General features: G+C 40.3%; 2 protein-coding genes across 2 annotated transcripts in view; both read left to right on the forward strand.

The window, feature by feature from the left end:
* Nucleotides 1-27,771, forward strand: part of LOC140923205 (exportin-T-like) — a 148,736-nt gene that overhangs the window by 79,029 nt on the left and 41,936 nt on the right. The gene's annotated exons all lie outside the window — the stretch shown is intronic.
* LOC140923196 (uncharacterized) lies at nt 223-4,330 on the forward strand. The gene is made up of 2 exons (XM_073373271.1): nt 223-3,300; nt 4,282-4,330. Exon 1 carries the CDS (start codon nt 323-325, stop codon nt 3,290-3,292), a length of 2,970 nt encoding a protein of 989 aa, XP_073229372.1. The 5' UTR covers nt 223-322; the 3' UTR covers nt 3,293-3,300; nt 4,282-4,330.

A 27,771-nucleotide genomic window follows, 5' to 3' on the forward strand; every position in this document is an offset into this window, starting at 1 on the left:
TCGATCATCATCACCTAAAAGAATATTAATATTTTACTTTATGAGAGAAGGCCACAGCCCATCAAGTCGTCAGTACTCTACAACGATGGGAAACACGTAGAAGGATCACTATTTCTGGAAAATCATGCTAATGCAATTGTGATAGACAAAAAACAATAGTAAAGGAGCTAATAAATAAGTTTTTACTCTAGCTTTTAATTTTACTTCTCAGATCCTCTTCGTCATCGTACATAAAGAGAAATGGTATCAGCAGAAAAAAGAAACCACAATATGTATATTTTTTTTCAGACGAGCAGCAATAGCAAAGCCTGCAAAAAAAAATATGACAACCACAACTATTAATAGTAATATTGGCGACGAGTATGTCAACTTTAAAGATTTCCAGAACGCCCTAGGCATCGCCTATCACAGTCTTGGACATTTCCGGAAAGCCATAGAGTACCATGAACGACACCTCAAAATTTCGAAGGAAGTGGGAGACAGGGCAGGAGAAGGAAAAGCGTATGGTAATCTTGGCGTCGCCTATAGGAATCTTGGAGATTTCCAGAAAGCCATAGAGTACCATGAACGAGACCTCAAAATTTCGAAAGAAGTGGGAGACAGGGCAGAAGAAAGAATAGCGTACTGTAATCTTGGCAACGCCTATCACAGTCTTGGAGATTTCCAGAAAGCCATAGAGCACCATGAACGACACCTCAAAATTTCGAAAGAAGTGGGAGACAGGGCAGGAGAAGGAAAAGCGTACTGTAATCTTGGCAACGCCTACAGAAATCTTGGAGATTTCCAGAAAGCCATAGAGTACCATGAGCGAGGACTCAAAATTTCGAAAGAAGTGGGAGACAGGGCAAGAGAAGGAGGAGCGTACGGTAATCTTGGCAACGCCTATGACAGTCTTGGAGATTTCCAGAAAGCCATAGAGTACCATGAACGACACCTCAAAATTTCGAAAGAAGTGGGAGACAGGGCAGGAGAAGGAGGAGCGTACGGTAATCTTGGCAACGCCTATGACAGTCTTGGAGATTTCCAGAAAGCCATAGAGTACCATGAACGACACCTCAAAATTTCGAAAGAAGTGGGAGACAGGGCAGGAGAAGGAGAAGCGTACGGTAATATTGGCAACGCCTATGACAGTCTTGGAGATTTCCAGAAAGCCATAGAGTACCATGAACGAGACCTCAAAATTTCAAAAGAAGTGGGAGGCAGGGCAGGGGAAGGAAAAGCGTACGGTAATCTTGGCAACGCCTATGACAGTCTTGGAGATTTCCAGAAAGCCATAGAGTACCATGAACGACACCTCAAAATTTCGAAAGAAGTGGGAAACAGGGCAGGAGAAGGAAAAGCGTACAGTAATCTTGGTAACGCCTACAGAAATCTTGGAGATTTTCAGAAAGCCATAGAGTACCATGAACGACACCTCAAAATTTCGAAAGAAGTGGGAGACAGGGCAGGAAAAGGAGGAGCGTACTGTAATCTTGGCAACGCCTACAGAAATCTTGGAGATTTCCAGAAAGCCATAGAGTACCATGAACGACACCTCAAAATTTCGAAAAAAGTGGGAGACAGGGCAGGAGAAGGAAAAGCGTACTGTAATCTTGGCAACGCCTATGACAGTCTTGGAGATTTCCAGAAAGCCATAGAGTACCATGAACGACACCTCAAAATTTCGAAAGAAGTGGGAAACAGGGCAGGAGAAGGAAAAGCGTACGGTAATCTTGGCAACGCCTATCGCGGTCTTGGAGATTTCCAGAAAGCCATAGAGTACCATGAACGACACCTCAAAATTTCGAAAGAAGTGGGAGACAGGGCAGGAGAAGGAGGAGGGTACTGTAATCTTGGCAACGCCTATGACAGTCTTGGAGATTTCCAGAAAGCCGTTTACTATTATAAAAAAGGTATTATTGCCTTCGACTATATCAGGGGAAATCTTATATCTGATGACGAATGGAAGATTAGCCTGTGGAGTATGTATGATCATACTAATTTGAGCCTATGGGAGCTGCAGTTTAAGCAAGGTAATGTCGATGAGGCACTTTTAACTGCTGATCATGGACGTGCACAAGCTCTAAATGATCTTCTGGAGTTCAAGTATGACCTTAAAGGGTTACGTACAGAAATAGGAACACTCTCTGCAACAACACCTGACATTCTTAGTTACCTACCATCAAATACAGTATTCATAGGTATCAACGAAGGGGGAATTGTTCTCTGGGTGAACGAGGAAGGAAAAGAAATCAAAACTAGAAGAACTCCGATCGATATCTCCGTCACAACCTATTTTCAGTCTCTATTGACGACTGCACGGAAAGAAATAGGTGTGCGAGCTGATGTTAACTGTGAAGATCGCTCATTAAGGAACCCAAGCGACAAAAAGGTAACAGAAGAACAAACTAGTTTGCCAATGTCTCATTCCTCATATTTAACGGCAAAGTCATTACAAACATTGTACAATGTTGTTATAGATCCTATTAGAGACTTACTCCATGGCGATGAAGTCGTGATTGTTCCAGAAGGACCTCTGTGTTTAACGCCTTATGCTGTTTTCATGGACAAGAAATCCAAGTACCTTTGCGAAACTTTTAGAATTCGTCTACTTCCCTCACTTTCTAGTCTTCGATTAATCCAAAATTGTCCGGCAGATTGGTACAGCAAGGCTGGCGCCCTTCTCGTCGGCGATCCGTGGGTACAAGAGGTAATTTATGAAGGAAAGAAATTAAAGCAGTTAGAGTACGCCGAAAAGGAAGTGCAGATGATTGGGGAAATACTTCAAACTGAACCTCTCGTTGGAAAGCATGCAACAAAAGATGAAGTTTTAAGACGTATTTCCTCGGTTGCTTTGGTGCACATTGCTGCTCACGGTAAAATGGAAACAGGAGAAATTGCCTTGGCCCCAAACACAACGCGTTCATCCCCGATTCCAGTCAAAGAAGACTATCTCTTAACTATGAAGGATGTTTTAAAGGCGCAGATTAGGGCAAGACTTGTTGTACTCAGTTGCTGTCATAGTGCTCGCGGAGAGGTCAAATCTGAGGGCGTGGTCGGTATTGCACGGGCATTTTTGGGTGCTGGTGCTCGTTCTGTTCTGGTTTCCCTATGGGCGATTGACGACGAGGCTACGATGGAGTTCATGGAATTTTTCTACCGACAACTAGTCAATGGAAGAAGTGCCAGTGAGGCTCTGAATGAGGCCATGAAATCCATGAGAGAATCTGACCGCTTTAGTGCAGTGAAGTACTGGGCACCGTTTGTTCTCATTGGTGACGACATGACGCTTGAGTTTGAGGGCATCAATTAAATAGCAAGGTATTTTGGGATGTATTTAAACCTGGGATTATATTACGTGTTTAAACAAAATTTTTATAAGGCAACGAACTCAACCGGCGCCACCTAACATCAAGTTGCCACTCACAGGTCATGTCAGCAGTTAAAAAGGACTATGACTTTAGGATATTTTAAGCAGTCAAACACAAGAACATTTCTGTACATTACAAGGTGTTTGTGGCCCTGTTTGAGTTCGTTCCATTGTAACATTACAGTAGAACCTGCCGTAAGGGACCACCTAAAATGCCAATATTTGCCGGTCACTTAGGAGTGGTTCCAGGTATGGTGCTTTGGGTGGAAAAATGATTTTGGTATTTTTGATAAGTGGTCGGTTATGAGATGCAACAGAGGTCATACTCACCGACTGAAAGGTAGGAACCTACCGTAAATCCTCTATTAAGCCCCTCCCCCTCCCAGGGGACTTATTTCTTTCAATCCTGTTTAAGGGGGGGGGGGGGGTTAATAGAGAGGGGGTTATTTAATTAAGCGAAGATTGTGGTATGACTGTCGATTCTCTATTCCGAATAGAGACCGAAGCCAAAGTGGAAAAACTGAGCATATGAAGTTGGAGGTCGCGCAGCCGAAGATCAAAAACAAATTTGAACTTCCAGCACGTGAATAAACCATACGGGATCAGTCCACGTGAGGTGTTACAATCGTGATTAATTATTACAACTACCATACGTCTATTATTTAAGAATAGGGGGAGGGGCCTTAAACGGAAAGAATTTTCTTCCCTGAAATTGAGGGGGAGGGGCTTTATTGGATAGGGGGGCTTCATAGAGGATTTACGGTACGAAAGTATCAATAATCTACAATAAGGCTCTTTGTAGAATGAAGTTACCGGTTTAAATATTATCCTTTGCTCTAACAGATTTAGAATATTGTACCTCTCCGGCTGAAATCACTATCCTTTCCTTTTACTAGCTTGCTAACGTTTCTTTTTTCTTTTTTGTTGTATAGGTACGAAGCGAAAGCAGTGAAGCGGTTCCTATCTGAAGTTGAACTCCCCATGGTTTTTTGGTGTAACAAATACAAAGTGGAGCGTTCATCGCGTAGGAACTCCTTATCCAGAAACGAAAATGAAGTGTACTTTTCGTAGATTGTTTCAGAAGACTATTCATGCGCACACCTTGTGCGGTAGTAACTTGTCCAGTAGTCACCTGAGAAGGACATCAGGAATCAGTAGTCAATTCTTATTTTCATTTTTATACCATATTTTACAGAGTCATTTTAAACGTGTCTATTGACAATATGATATTGTTTTTAACGCTTTTATTACAGTTACACAGTTGTAGTTTTTATTCTTTTTGCTGATCAGTTTACTCTTACTGTCTACAAAGGTCTTAATTCTAATTTTGCAATCAAATTGCTTATTCAATTACTGGGTTAAATCACTAATTTTGTAGTTTTACATTTACTCGCTTTTAGTTCTGCGTAGGACTGCTATTTCATAGGTTTGTTCGCGTGTGGTTTGTTTCAATATCAAGTTTTCTTATTTCTATTGTTGGCACCTTTTAACTGCAAGTTGGTCGTAACTTTGCCGTTTACTGTACCCCTTTTTCCTGTCGCACTATTCATTAGTTTAACTGCGTATAAATACGACTACTTAATTCAGTTTCTGCAGTTTTTCAACTCGGCTGGTTAGCTTTGCTATTTACCTGTGGAGCTTAGCTCCCCAGGAGATCTCGACCTCTGGTAATTTTTTACTGTTTGGCCAAATCAGTCACCCCTCCTCTTCACAACTTAGGTCTTTTGGTGTCGGCAATCGATACACAGCGAGGAACTCGGAGACAAATGATTTGGTTTCTTAGGACAGTGTAAGAACCTGGGAGACTTTGTTGGGCAATTGAAACAACCCCAGCCACAGGGTAAGGTTCTATACTAAATTAGTCATACGCATTCAAAGCAACATCTGGTCTTAACTGTGCTATCTCACGGCGTCTTTAGCCCTGTTGTGACACCGTGTGAACGGATGGCTCTACGCAAGTTTGCAAAAAAAAAAAAAAGGAATGCACATGAATTGACCTTACGAAGTGTCCTTTGCTCAAACGCTACAAATTCCAGTTAGCGTACTCTATTTTATTTGTTTATTTTATTGCTTTGTTAATTGGACCCCCGAGGCCACTATATTCCGGCTAGTTCGGTTTATGCCGCGGTTCAGGCACAAAATCAAATACAAAATTTCAAAAACCAGAAAAACAAATATTAAAAAAAAATTCAAAACTAAACGCAAAATACAAGGTTCCAGTTTTTTTCGCTGCGCTTTTGTTTTTTCTCTTTACGATAATTATCGTTTTAACTTCATTTTTTTTCTCTCCACTCAGCTGAGGACAGCTGAAACTTAAGGTGGAGGAATGTGAAAAGAGGATTTATTGTTATGAAGTTATTTTGTTTTCGCTGATAAAAATATGAAAAGCCAATGTAGAAATTCTTTACTCTTTAGTCTTAGCTTCTCCAAACCATAAACAACCTGTTGATATTTATTTAGCGTAAACGTATTTGTCAAGTCATGATTGTAGCAGCCTCCAAGCTGTAATCAACCTGTGAGGAACCGTTATCCACTTGTGTAACTTTTGGAAGTAATTAACGTTTCACTACAAGCTTCCATCTCCACCAATAGTCTTTCAGAAATGATTTTGTATTCGGTTATTTTGACTCGTTGAGTTATGATGTAATCTGTATCGCATCATTAGCTTAGGTTTAAATACAAGTGCTTTGTGTGAATTTCTTCAGTTACATCCTGGTTACGTCTTGGATTAAATCTCTACATTGGAGCCAAGTTCTGTGTACAATTGTTGTCTCAAGGGTATTCAACAGGCGAAAGGGATTCCGTGCCTTCTCGCATCCCGCGAGTGTCCCCAGGAAAAGAGCATTGTAGAGTTTTCTCCGTCGTCCGTTTGTCCTTTTATGACGACAAAAATCTGTTTCCACACTTGTGTTTAAATGAAAAACCTGTTTTCAAATTTGGATACATCGTTTCTTTTCCTAACGATAAATTCTAATGATCCAGATTTTTTATCTGATCTTAGATTTTAATAAAGAAACGCACTCTGAGTTTCTAGTTTAGTTAGCTCGGCTAGTTAGCTTCCTTATTTAGCTGTCAGCTCCCCAGAATGTCTTGATCTCTGGTAATTTTTTACTGTGTGGCCCCCTCAGTCACCCCTCCCTTCACGACTAAGTTCTTACTGTGTGGCCCTCTCAGTCACCCCTCCCTTCACAACTTAGTTCTTTCTGTGTGGCCCTCTCAGTCACCCCTCCCTTCACTACTTAGTTCTTACTATGTGGCCCCCTCAGTCACCCCTCCCTTCACAACCTCGTTCGTCGTGTCGGCAACCGATATACAGTTTTGGTTTTCTAAGACAATCAGGGGCGTTGCCACCAATTTGTTCCTTTTAAACCCGAGTTGTAGAAGTCTTGAAAGAGCGGGGATCGGGGGAGGGGGTGGGGACATAAAAAAATCTGGATAGTACATTATTTTCAAGGGAATTACCTTAATAAATTCTTTAGAAATGCTTATTCCCAAGAGACTCGAATTGTTTGAGTTGAATTCTAAAATATGGAAATTTGTCAATTCGTGTGGAGTGGTCAAACAGTCGTTTTGCCAGAGAGAGATGAGTAACTCAAAGGAATACTATTCTTAACGTTAAGCCAGAGTAGTTTTGGAAACTCTTTCGGACCTCCCACTTCGACGGAGTTTTGTGTCCGTCGTCCAACGAGTCACGTTGCAAACAAGGATGTTCGCAGGTAAAAATTGGAGATGTAATGTCAAATTCGTTTAAAAGTGACGCGGCCGGTGATGCGAATATCTAGTTTGCGCTATGACAACAGCCGACGACGAAAGTGAAGTCCAAGAAAATGTGTTAGGTACATTAAATAAAAAAATTCTGACTTGTGTAGTTTTAGTGGGATGGTTAAACATGTTCAGAGGAACATGAGCAGGGGAATGGAAAAATATATTGCCGCATTGTTCTATTATTGTTATCAGCTCTGATTGTTTCAACCCCCGCACTCCGCCTCTTTTACAATCAAAGCCGCCACCAACGTTTCAGACAGTGAATAATACTGTGAGGGATTATTTAACAAATGATTCCCTTAAAAAGAACAAAAATAACCGAGAAAAGGGAAAATAATTGCTGTAAATCGATGTCTTTAAAATATGAATAAATAAGAAAACCAGCACGTGCTCCAGAATTTTTTACAGCCATCACATGCATCAGGGGCACCCAATAGATCTGTTTCTAAAAAAATACATGTTCTTCAGGCCGGTTTTTTGTTGGATGGGAGTTTGGAAGAAGGGATATGTCCAAAGATGGAAAGTGTTGCTTGGAAAAATATAACTGTGGGTGTCTGTTGGGATTTGATGTGTAGAATATCTGGCTTGAGTTTTTTGCCAGAAACTTCCCCACCCCGAGAAGGGATAAATTCGCCTTTTGGCCACACCCATGTTTCTATGCCCCCTCTACCCCCCACGGAAGGTCTGAATTTTGTCCTGTGGCCACACCCAAACCGGCCAGAAGTGCCTGGAGATACGTCTGCTAGGAAACTTCCCAGTAAGTCAGGTTGCATGTTGTAGGTACACCTTGTTGGCTTGGAACTCTTCCATCAGTCTTGCTGGGAGTGAGGAACACATAAATTTTTCCCAGCAATCTCCCAATCGAAGTGACTACACATAGAGAGAGTCAAATAAAAGTAAAGGTACTGAAGTAAAGCAGTCTCCACCCCTCCCATTTTCTCAGGGAAACGCCCTGGGAACGAGGTTAAAGCGGGGACCCTCCTCTTTGAGTCTTTTGTGAAATGTTTTCACATTTGGATACAACGTTTCTTTTCCTAACGAAAAATCCCAATGATCCGGATTTTTGATCTGATCTTGGATTTTAGTAAAGAAACGCTTAGTTAGAAACGTTTAGTTAGCTCGGCTAGTTAGCTTTCTTATTTAGCTGACAGTGGAGCTTAATTAGCTCCCCAAAGTGTCTCGATCTCTGGTAATTTTTCACTGTGTGGCCCTCCCAGTCACCCCTCCTTTCACAACCTAGTTCTTCGTGTCGGCAACCGATATACAGTTTTGGTTTTCTAAAGGTGATGCTACGCGAGACGATTTTAGCGCAACACAGCGTTGGAACATTGTTGCGACATTCTTTCGAATAGTTACAACATTGTTCCAACATTGCAACGCTATGTTGCGCTAAAAATCGTCGTTGCGAATCGTCCCGTGTAACATCACAGTTAGGGGGGCTGCTACCATTTTTTTCCTTTTAAGCCCGAAAGGGCTTAAAAGGGTGAGGGGTAAAAGGGAAAGGGCGCTGAAAGGGTGGGCGTCGGGGGAGGGGGTGAGGACATAGAAAATCTGAATAGTACATAATTTTCAAAGGAATTACCTTAATTAATTCTTTAGAAATGGTTATTCCCAAGAGAGTCGCATTGTTGGAGGTTGAATTCTAAAATATGGAAATTTGTCAATTCGTGTGGAGTGGTCAAACAGTCGTTTTACCAGAAAGAGATGAGTAACTCAGAGGAATACTATTCTTAACGTTAAGGCAGAGTAGTTTTGGAAACTCTTTCGCACCTCCCATATCGCGACAGAGTTTTGTGTCAGTTGTCCAACGAGTCAAACAAGGATGTTCGCAGGCAAACGTTAGAGGTGTAATGTCAAATTCGTTTAAAAGTGACGCGGTAAGTCATGCGAATATCTAGTTTGTGCTATGACAACAGCCGCCGGAGATTTAGTGAAGTCCAAGAAAATGTGGGTAAGTACATTAAATCGAAAAATTCTGACTTGTGTAGTTTTAGTGGGAAGGTTAAACATGTTGAGCTGGGGAATATGAGCAGGGGAATGGAAAAATATATTGCATTGTTCTGTTATTGTTATCAGCCACTAATTGTTTCAGCCCCGCACTCCGCCCCTATTACAATCAAAGCCGCCACCAACTTTTCAGACAGTGAATAATACTGTAAGGGATTATGTAACATATTCCCCTAAAAAGAACTGAGAAAACTGAGAAAAGGGAAAAATAATTGCTGTAAATATACTGTCTTTAAAATATAAATAAATAAGAAAACCAGAACGTGTTCTGGAATTTTTCACAGCCATAAAATGCATATGTTAGCATTTGTTTGGGCTATTTTACAGATCGAAAATATAAACAGATTTTCCTACCTTTTCATATACTTCAACTAGTGAAATCTCTTCTCTTTCATATACCTGAAGCCTGAAAAAGATACCCCTTTCTGGAGGAGTCTTCCCGCACAGGCCATTATAGAAACTTGGAAGTACCCTGCACCCCCCCCCCCCCCCCCCCCCCCGTCCCTCAGTGGCTTTTTCTGAAAAGAAAGCTCGACGTTTATACCTACCATAATGATATGCCAAAGATATACCGACTCTTAATTCAACATCTTCTTCAGGAACTGAAAAGAAGATTTTTAGAAGCGTTATATATTAAGGGTAGGGGTAGTCATTGAATCAAAGGATGCGTGTGGCATATAGTATAGCGATATACTGATTCTGCACAACCACTGATAAAATACCCTGGGTGTTCGACTGAAGCACAGTCAACTCAGTCAACTTACGCCTTTGGACTGAAAGACATCGATCCACACATCAAGGACAATTTCTCACGCCTGGTTCACAAATCCGGACAAATTGTTCTTAACACATGATGACTTTGAGTCCCTTTTTCTGTTCAAACGAAATCATATCGAAGCACGCTAAAAGTGTCGTCTTAAGTAGCTTCGAAAGTGCTCAAACGTCTTTGGGAACAGTCAGCGGACATTTAATTTTCGGCAACGATCGGAAGTCTTCGGAAATTCGTCGGAAACCTTCGGAAGTCGCCGTGACGTTTCCAGAAATCTCGGTCATGGCAAGGTGAAAATCTCACGCATTGACTCAGAAAATGTTGGTAGGTATAATATTGGAATGTAGATCGTAAGAAGACCACGAGAAACCGTCTCTGAATCATCTCAGTAAAAACTTGCAATTGCCTTTGTAACACAGCCATTCAGAGGAGCGTAAATTTGAGATGATAGGTCATTTACAACAAATAGTACATGACACACATGGGTTTTACCGTAAAATCATTAACGAAATAGGAAACGTAAGCGTCTTGCTGCTAAGATTACCCCTAAAAACGCCCATTTGATCACTTTGTCTGATAAAAAGAGTGGAACAATGCTATTTAAGGCCTTAAAAATGGGTTTTGTAGAAAAAAGAGGACAAGCAGGTCCTTTGTCAGTTGTCAGTAAAACCCAAGGTAAATGTCAGTAGTCAGTTAAATTTTCGGCTATTTGTCAGTTATCAGTTAAAATTTTGGCCATTTGTCAGTTCTCAGTTAACCTCATCTAGACCCTCTTTGTGTCTTTTTACCTATATAGAGATTTAAATAAATGTACTGAAGCAAAGCATTCCCCGCCCCTCCAATTTACTCAGGGAGACACCCTGGGAACGAGGTTAAAGAGGGGACCTCCTCCTTGAGCCCATTGTAGGGCGGTGACCGTTAAGAGCCTAGGAACTATATTGCCGCCAGATCACAGAAAACTTCAAAGCTCAGAGCGAACAAAGACATCCCTAGAGGGGGAGAGGTTGGGGCTTAAATTCTTCAACAGAAAGAAAACATTGGGCCGTGATTTTACCAGCATTGAAGGAGATGCTTGTAAGATATTTCACAGACTCTTGGCACTGCAGCCAGCAACAAAAGCAGATTTTTTTGTTTCCTCCTTACGCTGAACGTTAACAATTTGGGCGATAACGACATTTGATTACAACCAGTGGAATCCTTAATTTGGGGTTAGATGTATCTGAGGAACTGCTTACAGTGGAGCCAGCGCGCGCTACTGGCTAAAGCAACATAAAGCTTTAAAGCGTAACGCTAGAACCCATCCCCGTTCGCGTCACACATCTTCTTCTTCGGTTTTGATCAAACAGAACCATCAATGAGTTCCACCCCGGGAATTACGCATATTTTTAGCTTTTCACATAGCGCTAATTTATTATACCCAGGATTTTAGGGTGTACGAGGGGACACGTGACCAGCCGATGCCAGGGCCTTTTCCCGCCCCACCCATTTTTTAAGGGAAAAGCCCTGGGGACGAGGTTGCAGATTTTTTTGTTTCCTCCTTACGCTGAACGTTAAAAATTTGGGCGATAACGACATTTGATTACAACTAGCGGAATCCTTCAGTAATTTGGGGTTACATTTATCTGAGGAACGTCTCCTAGTGAAGCCAGCGCGCGGTACTGGCTACCAAACAATACTTTAAAGTAGCACAAAGCTGCTAAGTGTAACGGAAAAACCCATCCCCGTCCCACATCTTCACCTCCGATTGTTTAAGATATCAATATTGATATATCAAACAGAACTATCAATGAGTTCCCACCCCGGGGGAAGAAAAACCCCGAGCCGAGCTGTTTACTTCCTGACAAGAGAGGATCCTCTCTTGCTTACTGATGAGCACGGAAAGCGACAATTTGTCTAGCCTGCGAAGCAGGCGACAAAAGGGTAGCCTATGAACAGGCTTTCTGTTTGGGGAAAGTGTGATCTGAAAAAATCACGAGGTTTTTTTCAGCCTTTTCCCCAAACGGAGAGCCTGTTCAAAGGCTAACAAAAAGGGGCAAGGGTTTGGGAGCAAGGGGGGAAGGGAGGGGAGAGTAATTTCATTCCATGGGGATTAGTACAGGATTAAAACTGGTAAACTGCCTCGATCTCATGTAACGCGGAAATTTGTTAGTACCTTGTTAAAATTATAGCGGATCAGTAGAAAATAGGGAGGAGTTGAGGGAAAACTATCTTTCGTAATACTACCACTGAAATTTGTCACCAGTCCGGTTGTCAAGAAAGTCTCAGGGGTAGAGTATATGACAGTACATCTGCTACAATAAAAATTCCACTTTACTTCAAATCACACACAAAATGCGAGTCTTGTTAAAGGTCACACAAGAGGCATATCCGGCAGTGTAAGGAGAAAAACAGGAAGTCTAAGATTAACGTCCTCACTGAAAGATTCCGTCAGTCTACAGAATTGGTTATAAGAGCTCTAGCTTGAGAGCCTTTTGTTATTTCTTTAAAGAAATATTATTTGTATATTGGATTTAATGTGACTTCTCGTATCCCTGGTTGGCTGCATTTTTGGAGCTATTTCTGGAAGCACTTACGTCTGACTCACTTTTGTCGACGTCATTTGATCAAAGTGAAACTAGAAGCTAAATTACAGAAGAGAAAAATCCCTTAGGTTCAACTTTTTCGAGCTTGGTAGAAGGGTTGATTGTGGCTTGGTAAGTTTTGTACAAGTCCTGTTATTTTCTGAATGAAACTGCAATTGAGTTTTAACTTGATTTTGTCTTACAAAAGTATAATTTCCTTGCAGACCCATCCGTCGCGACAAATCAAGCGAACCGATCAAGACTACTTGGGAATTTATAACTTAGGTAGGCATTGCATGAGCTGAGGCTACACTAGAACTCCAAGGTTCCTTTATCTTAGAAATGCAATTGGTTCTTAATCTTCAGGGTTAAACTTTTGTCAAAGTATGTTTGTCCGTGTTGTCTATGAACTTTCAGATCGCAGAGGGTTTTTTCATGATCATGTAGGATTTCCTTTCCGCCCTTTCACTGATTTATTACGCATACGTGGTTATCATCCCACTCTGTATACATTAAATTTAAACCTTCATTAAGTGGCCACCTATTAAGCAGCTATCCTCCATTAATTATAAGCGGCCAGAAATCAGTGCCGCGAAATAATTGTAGTAAAGAATGGGAGATTGAGCGGCCACCTCTACTATACATGTACAGTTGAACTTTCAAGCGGCCATCCTCCATTAAGCGGCCAGTAATCATCAGTAATCAATGCCCCGAAAATTCTCCAGCGCATAGCAATCATGGCTATTTTATCGTCGGGCACATCCCTATTAAATAGCCAAACTTCGAATAAACACTTCGAACTTACAAGGGACATATTCAATATTCAAAAACAATATATTATCCGCCATCGATTCCCAACGACCACACTAAAATAGCAGTCAGGAAAATCAAGTTCAGAGAAAACTATCTTTTGTAATATTACCACTGAAATTTGTCACCAGTCCGGTTGTCGAGAAAGTCTCAGGGCAGGGTAGGGTATATGACAGCACATCTGCGACAATAAATATTCCACTTTACTTCAAATCACACACAAAATGGAGTCTTGTTAAAGGTCACACAAGAGGCATATCCGGTAGTGTAAGGAGAAAAACAGGAAGTCTTAGACCAACTTTCTCACTAAGATTTCATCAGTCTAAATGTACAGAATTTGTCAGGAGCACTCAACGACGGTTTTCTCCTAAATGCATTGAAAACACTTTTTAGGCTATCCGCAGTACTTTAAGATCTTTAGACATACATTCTTATCGGCGCTAGTTGATATTTGTTCGGTCATCCTAGGGCAACTTGAATCTTTTCGGAATTACCAGGGATCCAGTGTTATATTTTAACGAAAATGTTAGAGGCAATTTTATTAGTTTTACGAAGGTGAGAATTTTTCTGATTCCTCTTTCAATCGCATTTTTGAATCCGAAAATTTTAGGTTTCCATTTTCTGTGAAAAAAAAGCTTAATCCGGGGAGTGAAATGCAAAAAATTAAACTTCAGAAAATGATAAGAAATTTATTAGATAAGCAGTGCAAACTAAACATGAATGGAACGGTCATCTAGAAATTCTTAGTCTTCCTCAAGTTATAAAAAATTCTATGCAATTTTTGCTTCTCCGAACAGATATTTTACAGAAAACAGCCGTTGGGTGCCCCTGATTTGTTATAAGAGCTCTTTGTCGTAGTCTTACAAAGTTAATTCGGTGACGTAATTTGATCAAAGTGAAACTGAAAGCTAAATTACAAAAGGGAAAAATCCCTTAGGTTCAACTTTTTCCGTCGAGCTTGGTAGAAGGGTTGATTGTAGCTTGGTAAGTTTTGTGCAAGTCCTGTAATTTTGTGATGGAAAATGCAATTGACTTTTAACTTAATTTTGTCTTACAAAATATAATTTCCTTGCAGACACTTTCGTCGTGACAAATCAAGGTAACCGATCAAGAATAACTAAGGTAGGCATTGCATTAACTGAAGCTACACTAAAACTCCAAGGTTCCTTTACCTTAGAAATGCATTTGGTTCTTAATCTCCAGGGTTAAACTTTTGTCAAAGTATGTTTGTCCGTGTTGTCTATGATCTTTCAGATCGCAGAAGAATTTTTCCGCGATAGTACCCATCATGTAGGATTTCCTCTTAGCCCTTTCACTGATTTATTATGCATACATGGTTGTCATCCCACTCTGTATACAGTTAAATCTCCATTAAGTGGCCACCTATTAAGCAGCCATCCTCCATTAAGCGGCCAGTAATCAGGGGCACCCAACGAATGTTTTCTGTAAAATATCTGTTCGGAGAAGCAGATGCTGCCTTGAATTTTCTATTGCTTGAGGACGGTTAAAAATTTCTAGATGACTGATTTCCAGTCATGTACACTTTTCGGAGCTTATCTAATTATTTCCCTACGATTTTCTGAAGTTTAATTCTTTACATTTCACTGCCCAGGTTAGGCTATTTTTCGTACAAAAAGGAAACCTAAAATTTTTGGATTCAAAAATGTGATGGAGAGAGGAATCATAAAAATTCTCACTTTCGTAATAAGTTAAATTGCAGTAGAATTTTTTTGCACAATAATACTGAAGCCCTTGTAATTTCGTAAAGACAAAAGTTTCCCTAGGATGACATGAACAGGAACAAATTTTATAGTGCCCCTTAGAATGCATTTCTAGATATCTTAAAGTACTCTGGATAGCCTAAAAAACGATTCGGATGTATTTAGGAGGAAACCGTTGTTGGGTAATCAAAGTCCCGAAATAATTGTAGAAAAGAGAACACCCGAGCGGCTACCTCTATTAAGCGATCGCGGCCACCTTTGTGCCGTTCCAATAAGAGAATTCCTATTTTTCTTACCTCTATTGAGCGGCCATAGCAAACTAAGCTTAGGTTTATTTTAAAAATATGATAAAGGAAAATAGTCCTAGATAGAAGAGGACGTTCTCCCCGTATACGTCACTGTAGGGAGCCTGACCCCATGGGGCTTTTCATTATCTGAATGAAAACCTTCACGTTTATAGTACAAATGACATTCAATTTTTTAAAGACGTACCGAGTGAAAGAAAATGGTGTATTTGCGCGATGGCGACATTTGATTACAACTAGTGGAATCATTTAGTAATTTGGGGTTACATGTATCATTCTGAGAAACTGCTTACAGTGGAGCAAGCGCGCGCTACTGGCTACCAAACAATACTTTAAAACAGCATAAAGCTTTAAAGAGCGTAACGCTACAACTCATCCCCGTCACTAGCCTGCATAACAGACGCTTTATGAGCCAAGCGAGGCGAACGTAGCATTTTGCGCTAAGCAACTTTTTCTTGGTAGAAGGGTTGATTGTTGCTTTAGGTAAGTTTTGTACAAGTCCGGTTATTTTGCGAAGGAAAATGGGAATTGACTTTTTCACTTATAAACTTCGTTGTCTTATAAAATATTTCCTAGTGGAAATCTGTAGTACCTTGATAAAATTATAGCGGATGTAGAAAATAGGGAGGAGTTGAGGGAAAACTATCTTTCGTAATACTACCACTGAAATTTGTTACCAGTCCGGTTTTCAAGAAAGTCTCAGGGGTAGGGTATATGACAGCACACCTGCGACAATAAAAATTCCATTTTACTTCAAATAACACACGAAGTGAGAGCCTTGTTAAAGGTCACACAAGAGGCATATCCGGTAGTGTAACGAGAAAAACAGGGAGTCTAAGACCAACTTCCTCACTGGAAGATTCCATCAGTCTACAGAATTTGTTATAAGAGCTCTAGTTTGCGAGCCTTTTGTTATCACGTTCGGACAAATATTAATAACAGTATATTAGATTTAATGTGACTCCTCCTATGCTTCATTCTCCTGGTTGGCTGCATTTTGGGATCTATTTCCGGAAACACTTACGTCACTTTTGTCGACGTAATTTGATCAAAGTGAAAGTGAAAGCTATATTACCAGAGGAAAAAATCCCTTAGGTTCAACATTTTCGAGCTTGGTAGAAAGGTTAATTGTTTCTTGGTAAGTTTTGTGCAAGTCCTGTTATTTTGTGAAGGAAAATGCAATTGACTTTTAGCTTAGTTGTCTTACAAAATATAATTTCCTTGCAGACCCTTCCGTCGTGACAAATCAAGCGAAATATCAAGACTACTTGGGAATTTATAACTTAGGTAGGCATTGCATTAGCTGAAGTTACACTAGAACTCCAAGGTTCCTTTACCTTAGAAATGCATTTGGTTCTTAATTTCCAGGGTTAAGCTTTTGTCAAAGTATGTTAGCCCGTGTTGTCTATGATCTTTCAGATCGCAGAGGAATTTTTCCGCGATAGTACCCATCATGTCAGGAGTACCCAACGAGAAAAATTTCAAAAGTGATTGAATATCGCTCCCAGTAATATTTTAACAGTCACTAATTGTTTTTTGGTTGATTATTAACTTCTCTGGCAAAATTATATCCGCTCCCCAAAGCCAGCTAGAGCTAGATTTTAAAGTACAATATCCAGCCAGGATCTTTACCTTAAGGGCTTTTCCCAGCCAGGATTTTTACCAAAAAGGCATGTCCCTAGCCAGGAATGTCTCTTTCTTCCCTTTTTTGCCAGCAAAAAAAATATCCGACATTTAGCCAGCCAGGAAGAGAAATTGAGCCATTTTATGCAGGTGATACGAAAAAATCTATCTCAAGGAAAGCTTAGTGGTGTTTGAGACATTTTCTTTGCTCGTTATGATTTCGGTGCACATTAACGCGGGATAAAAATGTCATTTCTACGCTCTCACTGGTCTGTGGAGAATATAAGTCGTCTTCACTTCACTCCAAATGAGAGCAAAGTTGCGAGACCGTAAAGAATAAATTAAGAGTTGTTTCACCTGATCTGAACGCCAACTAATGACTAACACCAAGACTCACTAACAACCACGTTTCCAGGGTTCCAAACACTGGTAACGAGACTGGATTCATTAAGAGAATGTCTAGAGAGCACATTCGCCAAACGTATAACGCGTACTTACTCTTCTTTTGTCCCCCCCCCCCCCCTCCCCCCCTACCTCCAACAGCTCATTGGTCTAAACTTTATCGAAAATTACGCGTTCCGCTGTTACCAGAGAAAGTAACGAAAATTTCGATTAACATTTTGCACAACTCACTATCCAGTTCAGACAAAATCAAATGACCGCATCGCGCATTCCAGTATCCAAAACAGTTTCATTATTTCAGCCGATACAGAAATGGAATAGAACAAAAGCATTGTCTATCCAGCGCCAATCAGATGCCTCGAACACACCCTCTCAATAGCAGCAGAAACTCCATGCCAGGAATGCAAAGTCTATAATTACTTATAATATATAAATAATATTTGGTGTATAAGAAATGATATACCAAAAAAGCACGGAACGTCTATCCTTCACTGGTGATGTGCGATTTGCTTGTTTTCGTGAATTTTTCTTTGTTAGGCGGAAAAAGAATGTGATGTACTTGTCACTTATCCCAAACTTTGGAACCTTCATTCAGCTATAGTAACTTTACCATAGCAGTTGGTTGCAAAGTGACTCGTGACACATCGTTTAAGCATGTTACTACAAATATATTTACCTTAATATTTGTGAAGTTAATCTCTCTCCCATTGTCCTTTCCATCACCACCTACATCATCTCTGTGGGTAAAAGATAACATTTGTCATTGTATCTATTTCTCCGGCTCTGCCCTATTTTTGCTTGCCTAGTCTTTAGAGACGGCAGAGAGTAACGCTGCGTGTTCCTCCCATTTCTCTACCATATCAAATATAATTGTTTAAAAGGAGACCCAGCGGTTAGAACATGTCTGACGTTGGGCATTAGGCAAACTAACCTCACATCTTGGGAAGGATCGTAGTTTACTACCCTTATCTTTTATTTGTTTTTTTATCTTTTATTTGTTTTTTTTTTCATCACTCAATGCTAGGTAAAATAGAACAGTCAAACTGCTTGAGATTTTTTTCACAATTTGCTAATACACTGATAGCACTCGGACGGGAAACAAAACAACATGAAAGTAAATACAAATTTATTGTTAGTCGAAAAGTCTTTAAGTACCTTGATAAGAAAGAAAAAAACAAACACTAAACCTTTAATCATCGGCATACCGTTCACTTTCCTTTTCTGCATAACCACCCCTCTTCATTTTCAGCTTGGGACCCACGTAGTCGTTGTTGTGGCTTTCCATATCTAAAAATACAACGGTAAATTACTACGTTATATTATTACTTGCAAACTTGGATTTACTTTCTTAACTCCAACCCCACACTTATATCATACATAAGGGAGGAGCAATCGCTGCGAAAGCTTCACAAGGTAAAAGACAACTGTTCGCAGCAGAAGCCATTACTGGCAATCACCGCAAAAGCTTTGCGAAACCTGTAAAGACAATTTCAGCAAAAGTCCTTTTTTAAGTCCAACCCCACACTTAAATCATACATAAGGGAGGAGCAATCGCTGCGAAAGCTTCACAAGGTAAAAGACAACTGTTCGCAGCAGAAGCCATTACTGGCAATCACCGCAAAAGCTTTGCGAAACCTGTAAAGACAATTTCAGCAAAAGTCCTTTTTTAAGTCCAACCCCACACCAATAAATCATACATAAGGGAGGAGCAATCGCTGCGAAAGCTTTACAAGGTAAAAGACAACTGTTCGCAGCAGAAGCCATTACTGGCAATCACCGCAAAAGCTTTGCGAAACCTGTAAAGACAATTTCAGCAAAAGTCCTTTTTTAAGTCCAACCCCACACTTATATCATACATAAGGGAGGAGCAATCGCTGCGAAAGCTTTACAAGGTAAAAGACAACTATTCGCAGCAGAAGCCATTACTGGCAATCACCGCAAAAGCTTTGCGAAACCTGTAAAGACAATTTCAGCAAAAGTCCTTTTTTAAGTCCAACCCCACACTTAAATCATACATAAACGGGGAACAATCGCTGAGAAAGCTTTACAAGGTAAAAAAAGACAACTAATCACAGCAAAAGTCATTGTAAACTGACAATCACCGCAAAAGCTATGCCAATCCTATAAAGACAATTTCAGCAACATGGCAATTTTTTCCACCCTAACCTTAAAAGAGACTCTTGTAAAGTATTTGAATAGGACGTTTCACAAACCGTAGTAAAATTAAGAAAACTGTCATTACCAAACAGTACTGCAAATGTCGATAAAAACCTAAAGACATTAACACCAAAACCTCTAATTTCTGCAAGCTAAAGGTGACCGTATTCGATGGAGCTCTTCAAGCAACAAACGAGCAAGGATTCAGGACTGCAAAATAAGAATTGTATGATAACAGATTAATCCCTTTTTTATTGTTTAACACCTTTTCGGGCATAAAATCTTTCCGTCGGTTAGACACAGGTCGTGACTGAAATATTTTAGTTGAAAATTGTAGTCATTTAAGGCTCCGTGCGCACTACAACAAATTTTGTTTCCTTTACACCAAAAAAATCTGTCACATTTTTAGTACAAATGATTTTTTACCTAATCAAAGTTCAAGGATTCCTTCGAGAATTCAAAACGCCTGAAAAATTTTTGTCAGGCGACAAAATCCTTTCATGACATTGATCAACGGCCCGGCCGGGGGGGGGGGGGGGGTGCGGGGGTATTTCCTTATATAAGCTAATATATAGAATAAAAACAAGCAGAATGTCAGCTAACAAAATATTCCTGTTTCTAATAAAGCCCCCTAGCGGAAATGCTAAAATGCAAAAAATGTATTGTAGTGCTTTGAAAAAAGAAAAGAGGAAGACCGCAAAAAAAACAAATACTTATTAGCCATATATGGTCAGAAAATTTTGTTGTTTGTAACTTAAGTTATTTGGAACTAGTTGATAAACTATTTATTGTATAAGACTCCAAACATGTATGTCTGTATTTATGTAGGTATGTGCCGCCCCATGGGGTAGGGGTTTTGTGCCGTTTTGGTCTGAAAACGGGTATACCCTTTGCCCATTTTGGTCTGGAATCGGGTATGGTTTTCCCGAGGGAACTACGGAGCGTATGAACGTATTTATCGTTTCAATTCCAAATGAGTGAGAAACAAAGAGAAATATGCGAATTTGAAATGGATTTGAAGAATTTTTTTGTTTGCACTCTAATCTAAGTAATGATACCGTAATTTCTGCCTAAAGGCCAGGTCTGAAAACGGATGTGGAAAATTACATTTTTGGGTCTGAAATTGGGTCAGGATTTGAAGAACCCGACCCGGGGTTGAGGGTTCAGCAACTGTCATTTCCAAGCTCTTGACAATAATATAATTTTCGCATCAGTAATCGTGCTTAGGTGCAATTGACATTTTTGTTTCTTGGCGAAAAATTTCGATCAGAATGAATGTGTTTGCGATTATATGAAAAGATCTGTAACAATCGAAGGGCATAGTTATGGACGTCCGTGAAAGATTATAATTTCGGCGAGTTGATCAGCAAAACCGGAAATCGCCACCAGGTAACCTGTAAAATATTTATTCTGCGGGCATTTTCTTTAGGGGTTGGCTTAGATCCGCGCAAATAATTCCGCAAAAAAGATCAGTGTTCTTAGTGAAAATAATGGGTAAGTAGGTCTTTACGACGTTACCCTCATGCTAAAATGCCGCTTGTTTTATACCCTTTTTTTCATACTCTCGAGGGTTCTATGTTTGACAGAGAAAAATGTGATTTTTGCCGCTTGTATCGCACTGAGAGGTCATGGCACGCATATTAATATTCAGTGGTTTTGTTCCTGGTCGGCAAGATTTGCCCTCGGATGCAAGAACATAAGAGTAAAAGTTTTAATAGATATCAGGGTTTACGTTTCTATAATTTCCTCCAAAGTTTCTTCTGGATCTGAATAACTAAGCGATTTACTTTGGTCCGTGAATTTGATGGTTTAATATAGGCGCATGCCATTATCAAGGTCAAAATGATAAAATTAAAAGGCGTTCTTACCTGCTGGACATACTCTTAATGATCTCTTAACAAGGCTACTGAAACAATGACCTTCCCGCTATTGACTCAAGGATGCACTAAAAATGGAACACAGAAAGCAAAAGGAAGGCAGTTGATATCATAAAGTAACGTACTATAACTTGCCAAAAGGCATTTAGATGAAAGCAAGAAACAGTGGAAAGATTACTTACCTAAAAATCAGCACAATTTGGATGTAGAAAAAGTTGCAACCGTAACATTCAGCTGCATCAAATTGGAGATACACAACGAACGAGACTATAACCGTTACTCCTCAGATGGCACTCCGCGTACCCCGTGCAATAAGTAATAGGCGTCATAAGTCATAAGTCCCAAAATTGACACCATAACAAAAGAGAGGGATGCATTGTTTGCTGACAGAGTTTTAATGATTGACGTGTTCAGTTTGTACGCGCTCTTTGGTGCTTAATTTTAAATACACGTGCTCGACTTCGCACTAGCCTGCGCGCGGTGCACCCTAGTTGTCACTCAAAGCCAGCGCTATCTTTGAACTTTCCTAACTAGCTGTCATTTTCCTTCTCCAGCCCAAAAATAACTGGCAACTAAATTAGCCAGAGCACATTCTTAAAAGCCGCAGGAAGCCAGAGGCGATAGGAATATGTTTTTTTCCAGCCAGCATCGGCATTCAAAATGAAAAACCACAACCAGAAAAGCGTTTCGGCAAAGTTCCCAGCAAGAGTTTCTCATCCTTTATTTAGTTACCAGCCAGCAAATTCTTAGCCTGAGGAGCGGATAATTTGAGGAGCGGATCCGTTGGGTACTCCTGTCATGTAGGATTTCGTCTCAGCCCTTTCACTGATTTATTATACATACATGGTTATCATCCCACTCTGTATACAGTTAAACCTCCATTAAGTGGCCACCTATTAAGCAGCCATCCTACATTAAGCGGCGAGTAATCAATGCCCCGAAATAATTGTAGCAATTTAAGAATGGAGAACAAGAACACGGCATTACGTCTCGCCTGCTTGGAGATTAGATCGAGAAATGAGGAGACGATTAATTGTACAAGAAACATGATTTACTCGCTAAAGGCTTTTTACTTCCTACTTTATCGACGTCCATACTTTTTATTTGTTTCTGAATTGATTTAGTCAGTTAGTACGCGTGTTAGCAACGACCAGAAATAGACCTCTCCAGTAGCAGGCTATACGCGTGTATAAGTAACATACAAAGTTCAATATCATAACTAAAGAATGGTATACAAATATTCCTAAATAAACTCACTCAGGCTAAACTATTCACGAGCGCCGCCTGATACGAAAACCCAAAAACCCAATGGAAAAAAAATTGGGAACGTATTCCCCAACCGATGCGGTCGCACAACCTCTGGGGGTTAAAGGTAAAAAATCAATCGATAGATGAATAAAGTAAGATATAAAAATAAAAGTTGATAGTTCGAGAGCTGAGATGAATACATTACAACTGCCAAAACCTTATATACCTAATAACAATACAGGGTGTCCCAAAAGTTCTTTCCTCTACTTTATAAGTCTGTAACGCAGTACAGTTGGACTTGATCAGCACATAATTTAAACCAAAGTTGTGCATTTTGTAGCCCGAAATGCTCGAACTCCTAACTTGTTTTGAGTGAATATCCTGAAAGATAAACCCTGTCAACGAAAAAAACACTCAGCTACGTGCGAGCAGAAGCAGGTATTTCTATTTACTGTTTTTTCAGTTAAAGAAATTCCTAAAACAATGGAAAAATCCGAAAGTTGGGTGGAAAGATAGTCATAGAGAAATGAAGGTTTTACAGACAAGAAACGAGGGTGAAGACCGAAAGTCCTGAATAAAACCGCTAAAATAGTTTTAAAGAAGGCCATGTACAAAACAGGAAACCCAACGAGGTAGCTCTTACAACAGTTACAAAGTTAAATCTGGAGCAGGTTGGTGAAGCAAAGTTTGGAGACCCCTGAGATGGCAAAGCAACGCCAAGCAACGTTCAACTCGTCTCAGATTTGTAAAGAAGAACAAAAGCCTTATTAGGGCCATTTATACGAGGAAAGATAAGACGCGTCTTACATAAGACGCGAACTTTCCGTGTAAACGGCACATTTCGTCTAAAATAAGACGCGGCTTAGCTAAGACGCATCTTATTAGATAAGACATGCTCGTATAAATGGTACAGTTCGCGTCTTATTTAAGACGCGTCTTATGTAAGACGCGTCTTATTTTTCCTCGTATAAATGGCCCTATTGTGGAAAGGGGACGGAACGATCATCTTTTCTTGGATCAATGCCCAAAATATATTGTTTCAGCTGCCTAATCTAAAACATTATACTGTTTTGGGGGTCGAAGTGACTCCTGCATACTAGGTGATAAAAAAGCTCAAAATGAATCACCTAGGGCTCTACATGCTACGTGGCGTATCTCACTTAATGCCGCAACGGCTACAGAGTGTGATAAAAAAACAAAGGGGGATGCCGGTAACTGAACTTCTGAACACAAGTACTCGATAGAGTAAGAAACATATTTTAGAAATTTCATGAAAAAATGACGTTTTGATCAAAAGTTATAGCGCATGAAATTAGAGGAACGAACTTTTGGGACACCCTGTAGAGTCAATTAACGCCATAGCGGCTCAGTGCGTTCATACCAATAGGAAAGTATTTACCTTCTCTGTCACTGCCACTACGTTTAGCTCCGCCGAATGTAAATACATTTCTATTGAGCGGCCACCTCTATTAAGCGATCGCGACCACCTTTGTCTCGTTCCAACCAGAGTTTTCCTATCTTTCTCACTTCTATATATAAAGCGGGCATAAAAACTCTGGCCTTAACAGAGTAATGTTGGCGATATTTTAATAATATGATAAAAGAAAATAGTCCGAAATAGAAGAATCCTTCGCGCTCCGCCGAAGTAACAAGCCCCCCCTCTCAAATGAGCCCCCCCCGTCTCTAATAAGCCCCCCTCTTGGTTTCCTGGAAAATGATACCGTACTCTAGACGCAAACTCTCTTACGGTAAATCCTGCTTTCAGGAACAAGTAGTAGTTTCCAGTGGAAAGTGAAGTGTTGCGAGTAAAGTACCGTAAAATTCCGAAAATAAGCCCCTCCGTGTATAGGCCCCTCCAAATATAAGCCCCCTAAACCGGTTACACAAAAAACCCTCCGTTAAATCGCCCCTCCAAATATAAGCCCCCCTCCCCCCCCCCGGGGGGGGCTTGAACTTGGTAAATTCCTCTCAAATACAAAGTAAAACAAAGCAAAAACGGTAAATTTACTTCCAGCTACAAGACTAGCCCAATCGATTTCCTTCCGTGGATATAAGCCCCTCAAAAGGGGCCTTTGAAAAATATAAGCCCCGGGGCTTATTTTCGGAATTTTACGGTATGACATTTCAAATAGTTTGAATCAGTTGTAGTTTCTTTCGATTTTTGATATTTGCCATTAACAGTGTCAAATAACTGTGCATGTAACGCAACACGACACGTGGATGAAAAAAAGTGTGTCTATCAAGCTACAATTGTATTAGAATATAATTCAACACTTTGTTTTGTTTTCTTTATTTATTTTTTCTAACACTCTCCCTGCCGTAAGGATCGGTTTATTGTTCTAAGCTTAAAATTTGGTTCAATTGTATTAGACAGACTACGAGCAGTCCCTCTTTTTTCTTAGTCCCTCGAGCGAAACGCGCGAGACACTCAAATGACCAAGCTCGTGACTGAAGGTGCGAGACTGGAGATCTCGGGCTGCCGCGCCCTCGTTTTTCCCGTTTCGCGGCTTCGCCGTTCGCGCGCGAGTGCACTCCCCTCCCGAAATCTGAAGAAAAATAGTGGCTGCTCGCAGACTACAATTGCATGAAAGTCCGTGAGAATAAATCAGCGTACTATTTGTCTGAAACCTGTCCACAGTCACAGGTTTAGAGCACGCGAGCTTTGGAGTGAGTGGACGAGTGAATTTCCAATCGACTTCAATATTAAACTGGTTCATTACGCTTCGCTAGCGTATCAAATGATTTTTAATCTTTCCTTCTGCCGTGTATATTATGGCAAATCAGGGAATTTCAGTATGAGTCAGGTAAAATTTAACTGTTCCATTGGCAGAAGAAGATTGTTTCAAGAAATTAAACGACATGTAAGCAGATAATTATTAAAAGAGTTTCCCAAAAGATCAACCCATTCTGCACTTTACATTCACGATAAATTCATGCATGTATTACAGGGAAAGTCTACATTGACTGTCAGTCTGGGAATTTCAAAATCTATGGCTCTGTCATGCACTGTCTCTACAAGCTCATCCATGTTTAGAATGGAGACCAATGGAGAAACGGATCACCTTGTTTGTGGACATTTCATACAAACTCACTCTTGCACGAGTTTTTTGTTTCTTTAAACACTTGCATAAGTGATAAAAATTTGTACTTTTTACATGGATTCAGTGCTTGATAATGAAGGCCCGCATATTCACTGCAATAATCATAAGTCATGATCACTTTAATAATTCTCATGAACTGCGTCTTTAATGACATTGCTACATGTAATCTGATTTTCTATTTCAGTGATTATGTTTTCACCTTACTGTGACTACCCTACGAGCAGAGATTTCTCTCTTACATGGCTTTTAGCGTTTACGAAGTCATTTGTGTGGCTTGTGTGTCGCATATTTGGTTTGTTTATGCCCCGTGAGAAACCTCTGCAACAAGCCGCTTGGGATTTCCGTTGAGCATGCGCCAGATTAATAATTCGTTGCTATAGAGATAATGCCGTAAATTTTGTCACCTAAAAGAAATTAGTGCCGTCAAAAACTAATTTTACTCGCCCCATTTCCTAGTCTGCGAACAGCAGACGTGTTTCCGGGAGAGAAGCGACGACCGGAAATACGTCTGCTCTTCGCAGGCTACCCATTTCCGGACAAGTGGTCTTATTTCGTCTATTTCCGGACAAAGAAACGTGGATGATTTTTAAAATCGCTTTATTCAAACTATTTATCACTGTTTTTTGAAGTATACCGGCATGCGATAGTTTCAGAGGTGCCTGTGATGTACGACATATGTCGACCAAACCGTACATCAGAGGCACCTCTGAAACTATCGCACGTATACTACAACCTTACAATATACGTGTTGCACACTAATGTCAAGGACAAAGACAAACCGGAGGACAGACAGGAAGCAGTATTAAAGATCAAATGCTGCGACTGCCAGGCTACTTACATGGCTGAACCGGCAGAAACCTTAGCACGCAACCTTAGCGACTGACCGAACACAAACGAGCGATGAGAAATGGTGACGTCAACAATTACATCGCTGATCACCGTTTACAGACGAAACATCAAATCGACTGGGACTCTGCGACATGTATTACGTATTCTCAGACTACTATCAACGACCCACTTTAGAAAGCTGGTTTACTAACTGAGAACAAACGTCATTGAAGCGTAGTCAACAGTTGCCGGTACCGTACAAACGACTTTATTGACGGACTCAAGCAAAACTAATTACGAGAGAATGACTGGACAACCGACAATTTGACTAACATAAACGACTCTTTAACTGTGACAATATAGGCGGATGGAAAGTCAACTGTCCAATGACATTACGAGTCTTCATAGCCAATATTAAAATCACTGCTTAACTGACAGACGACCAATAACATCGCGACTTAATTCTCCAATCAGATCAATAACCAGAGTTTAATACAGTCGAACCTACCGTAAGCGAGCACCCAAAATGCAAAGACTAAGTGGTCGCTTACAAGAATCTAACCACAGGGGGACTCTTCCGAGAAGAGGCCTGGGCACATCTACTTTATGGAAGATAATTTATTGTATGCAATTTCTAAGTTACGCCATGTGTACTGAGTTCAATGTTGTTTCTAAAGTTCTTCGCACATGTCGTATATTCTAAGTAGCATAGTGCACACAGCGAACTAGGGATCAGAGAATGCGTCAAGTGGTCGTGTTTGGTCACTTACTAGAACTTAAAAACAATGGAAAATCATTAAACTTTCAGGCCCAAAAAGTGGTCGCGGTCGCTTACAAGAGGTGGTCGTTTACTAGAGGTTCCAACTGTAAGGCTTTGACTGGGAAAGTTTTCATGCATGAGTTTTGGATTGGCGGTCTCTTATGGGAGGTGGTCCCACATGGAGGTTCGACTGTACCATCAACTGACGTAATACAACTCACTTTGACTCTGCAGATGATTACCGCGCCTCAGTCAATGTCAATGCAACAGTCCTATTTAGTACTACGTCAGCCCTCGGACGATCATGCTCATCCTACTTATAGATCTACTTAAGAAAATAGCAGGGAAAAAAGGAAAACTCCTCAAGTTTTTACACCGAGTTGGACTTGAGCTGGAACCAGTTGTGGAATTATTATAGTTTTTTTGAAAACCCACAAGTTTAAAATACCTGTAACTTTCTCAGTGTTTTGGTGGTAAAGAAACAGGTT

Source organism: Porites lutea, chromosome 13 (assembly GCF_958299795.1).
Source record: "Porites lutea chromosome 13, jaPorLute2.1, whole genome shotgun sequence".
Classification (NCBI taxonomy): Eukaryota; Metazoa; Cnidaria; class Anthozoa; order Scleractinia; family Poritidae; genus Porites; species Porites lutea.

What these genes read in the sequence shown, in the direction of transcription:
- LOC140923196 (XM_073373271.1), top strand. Translation starts at nt 323, where the DNA reads ATGACAACCACAACTATTAATAGTAATATTGGCGACGAGTATGTCAAC.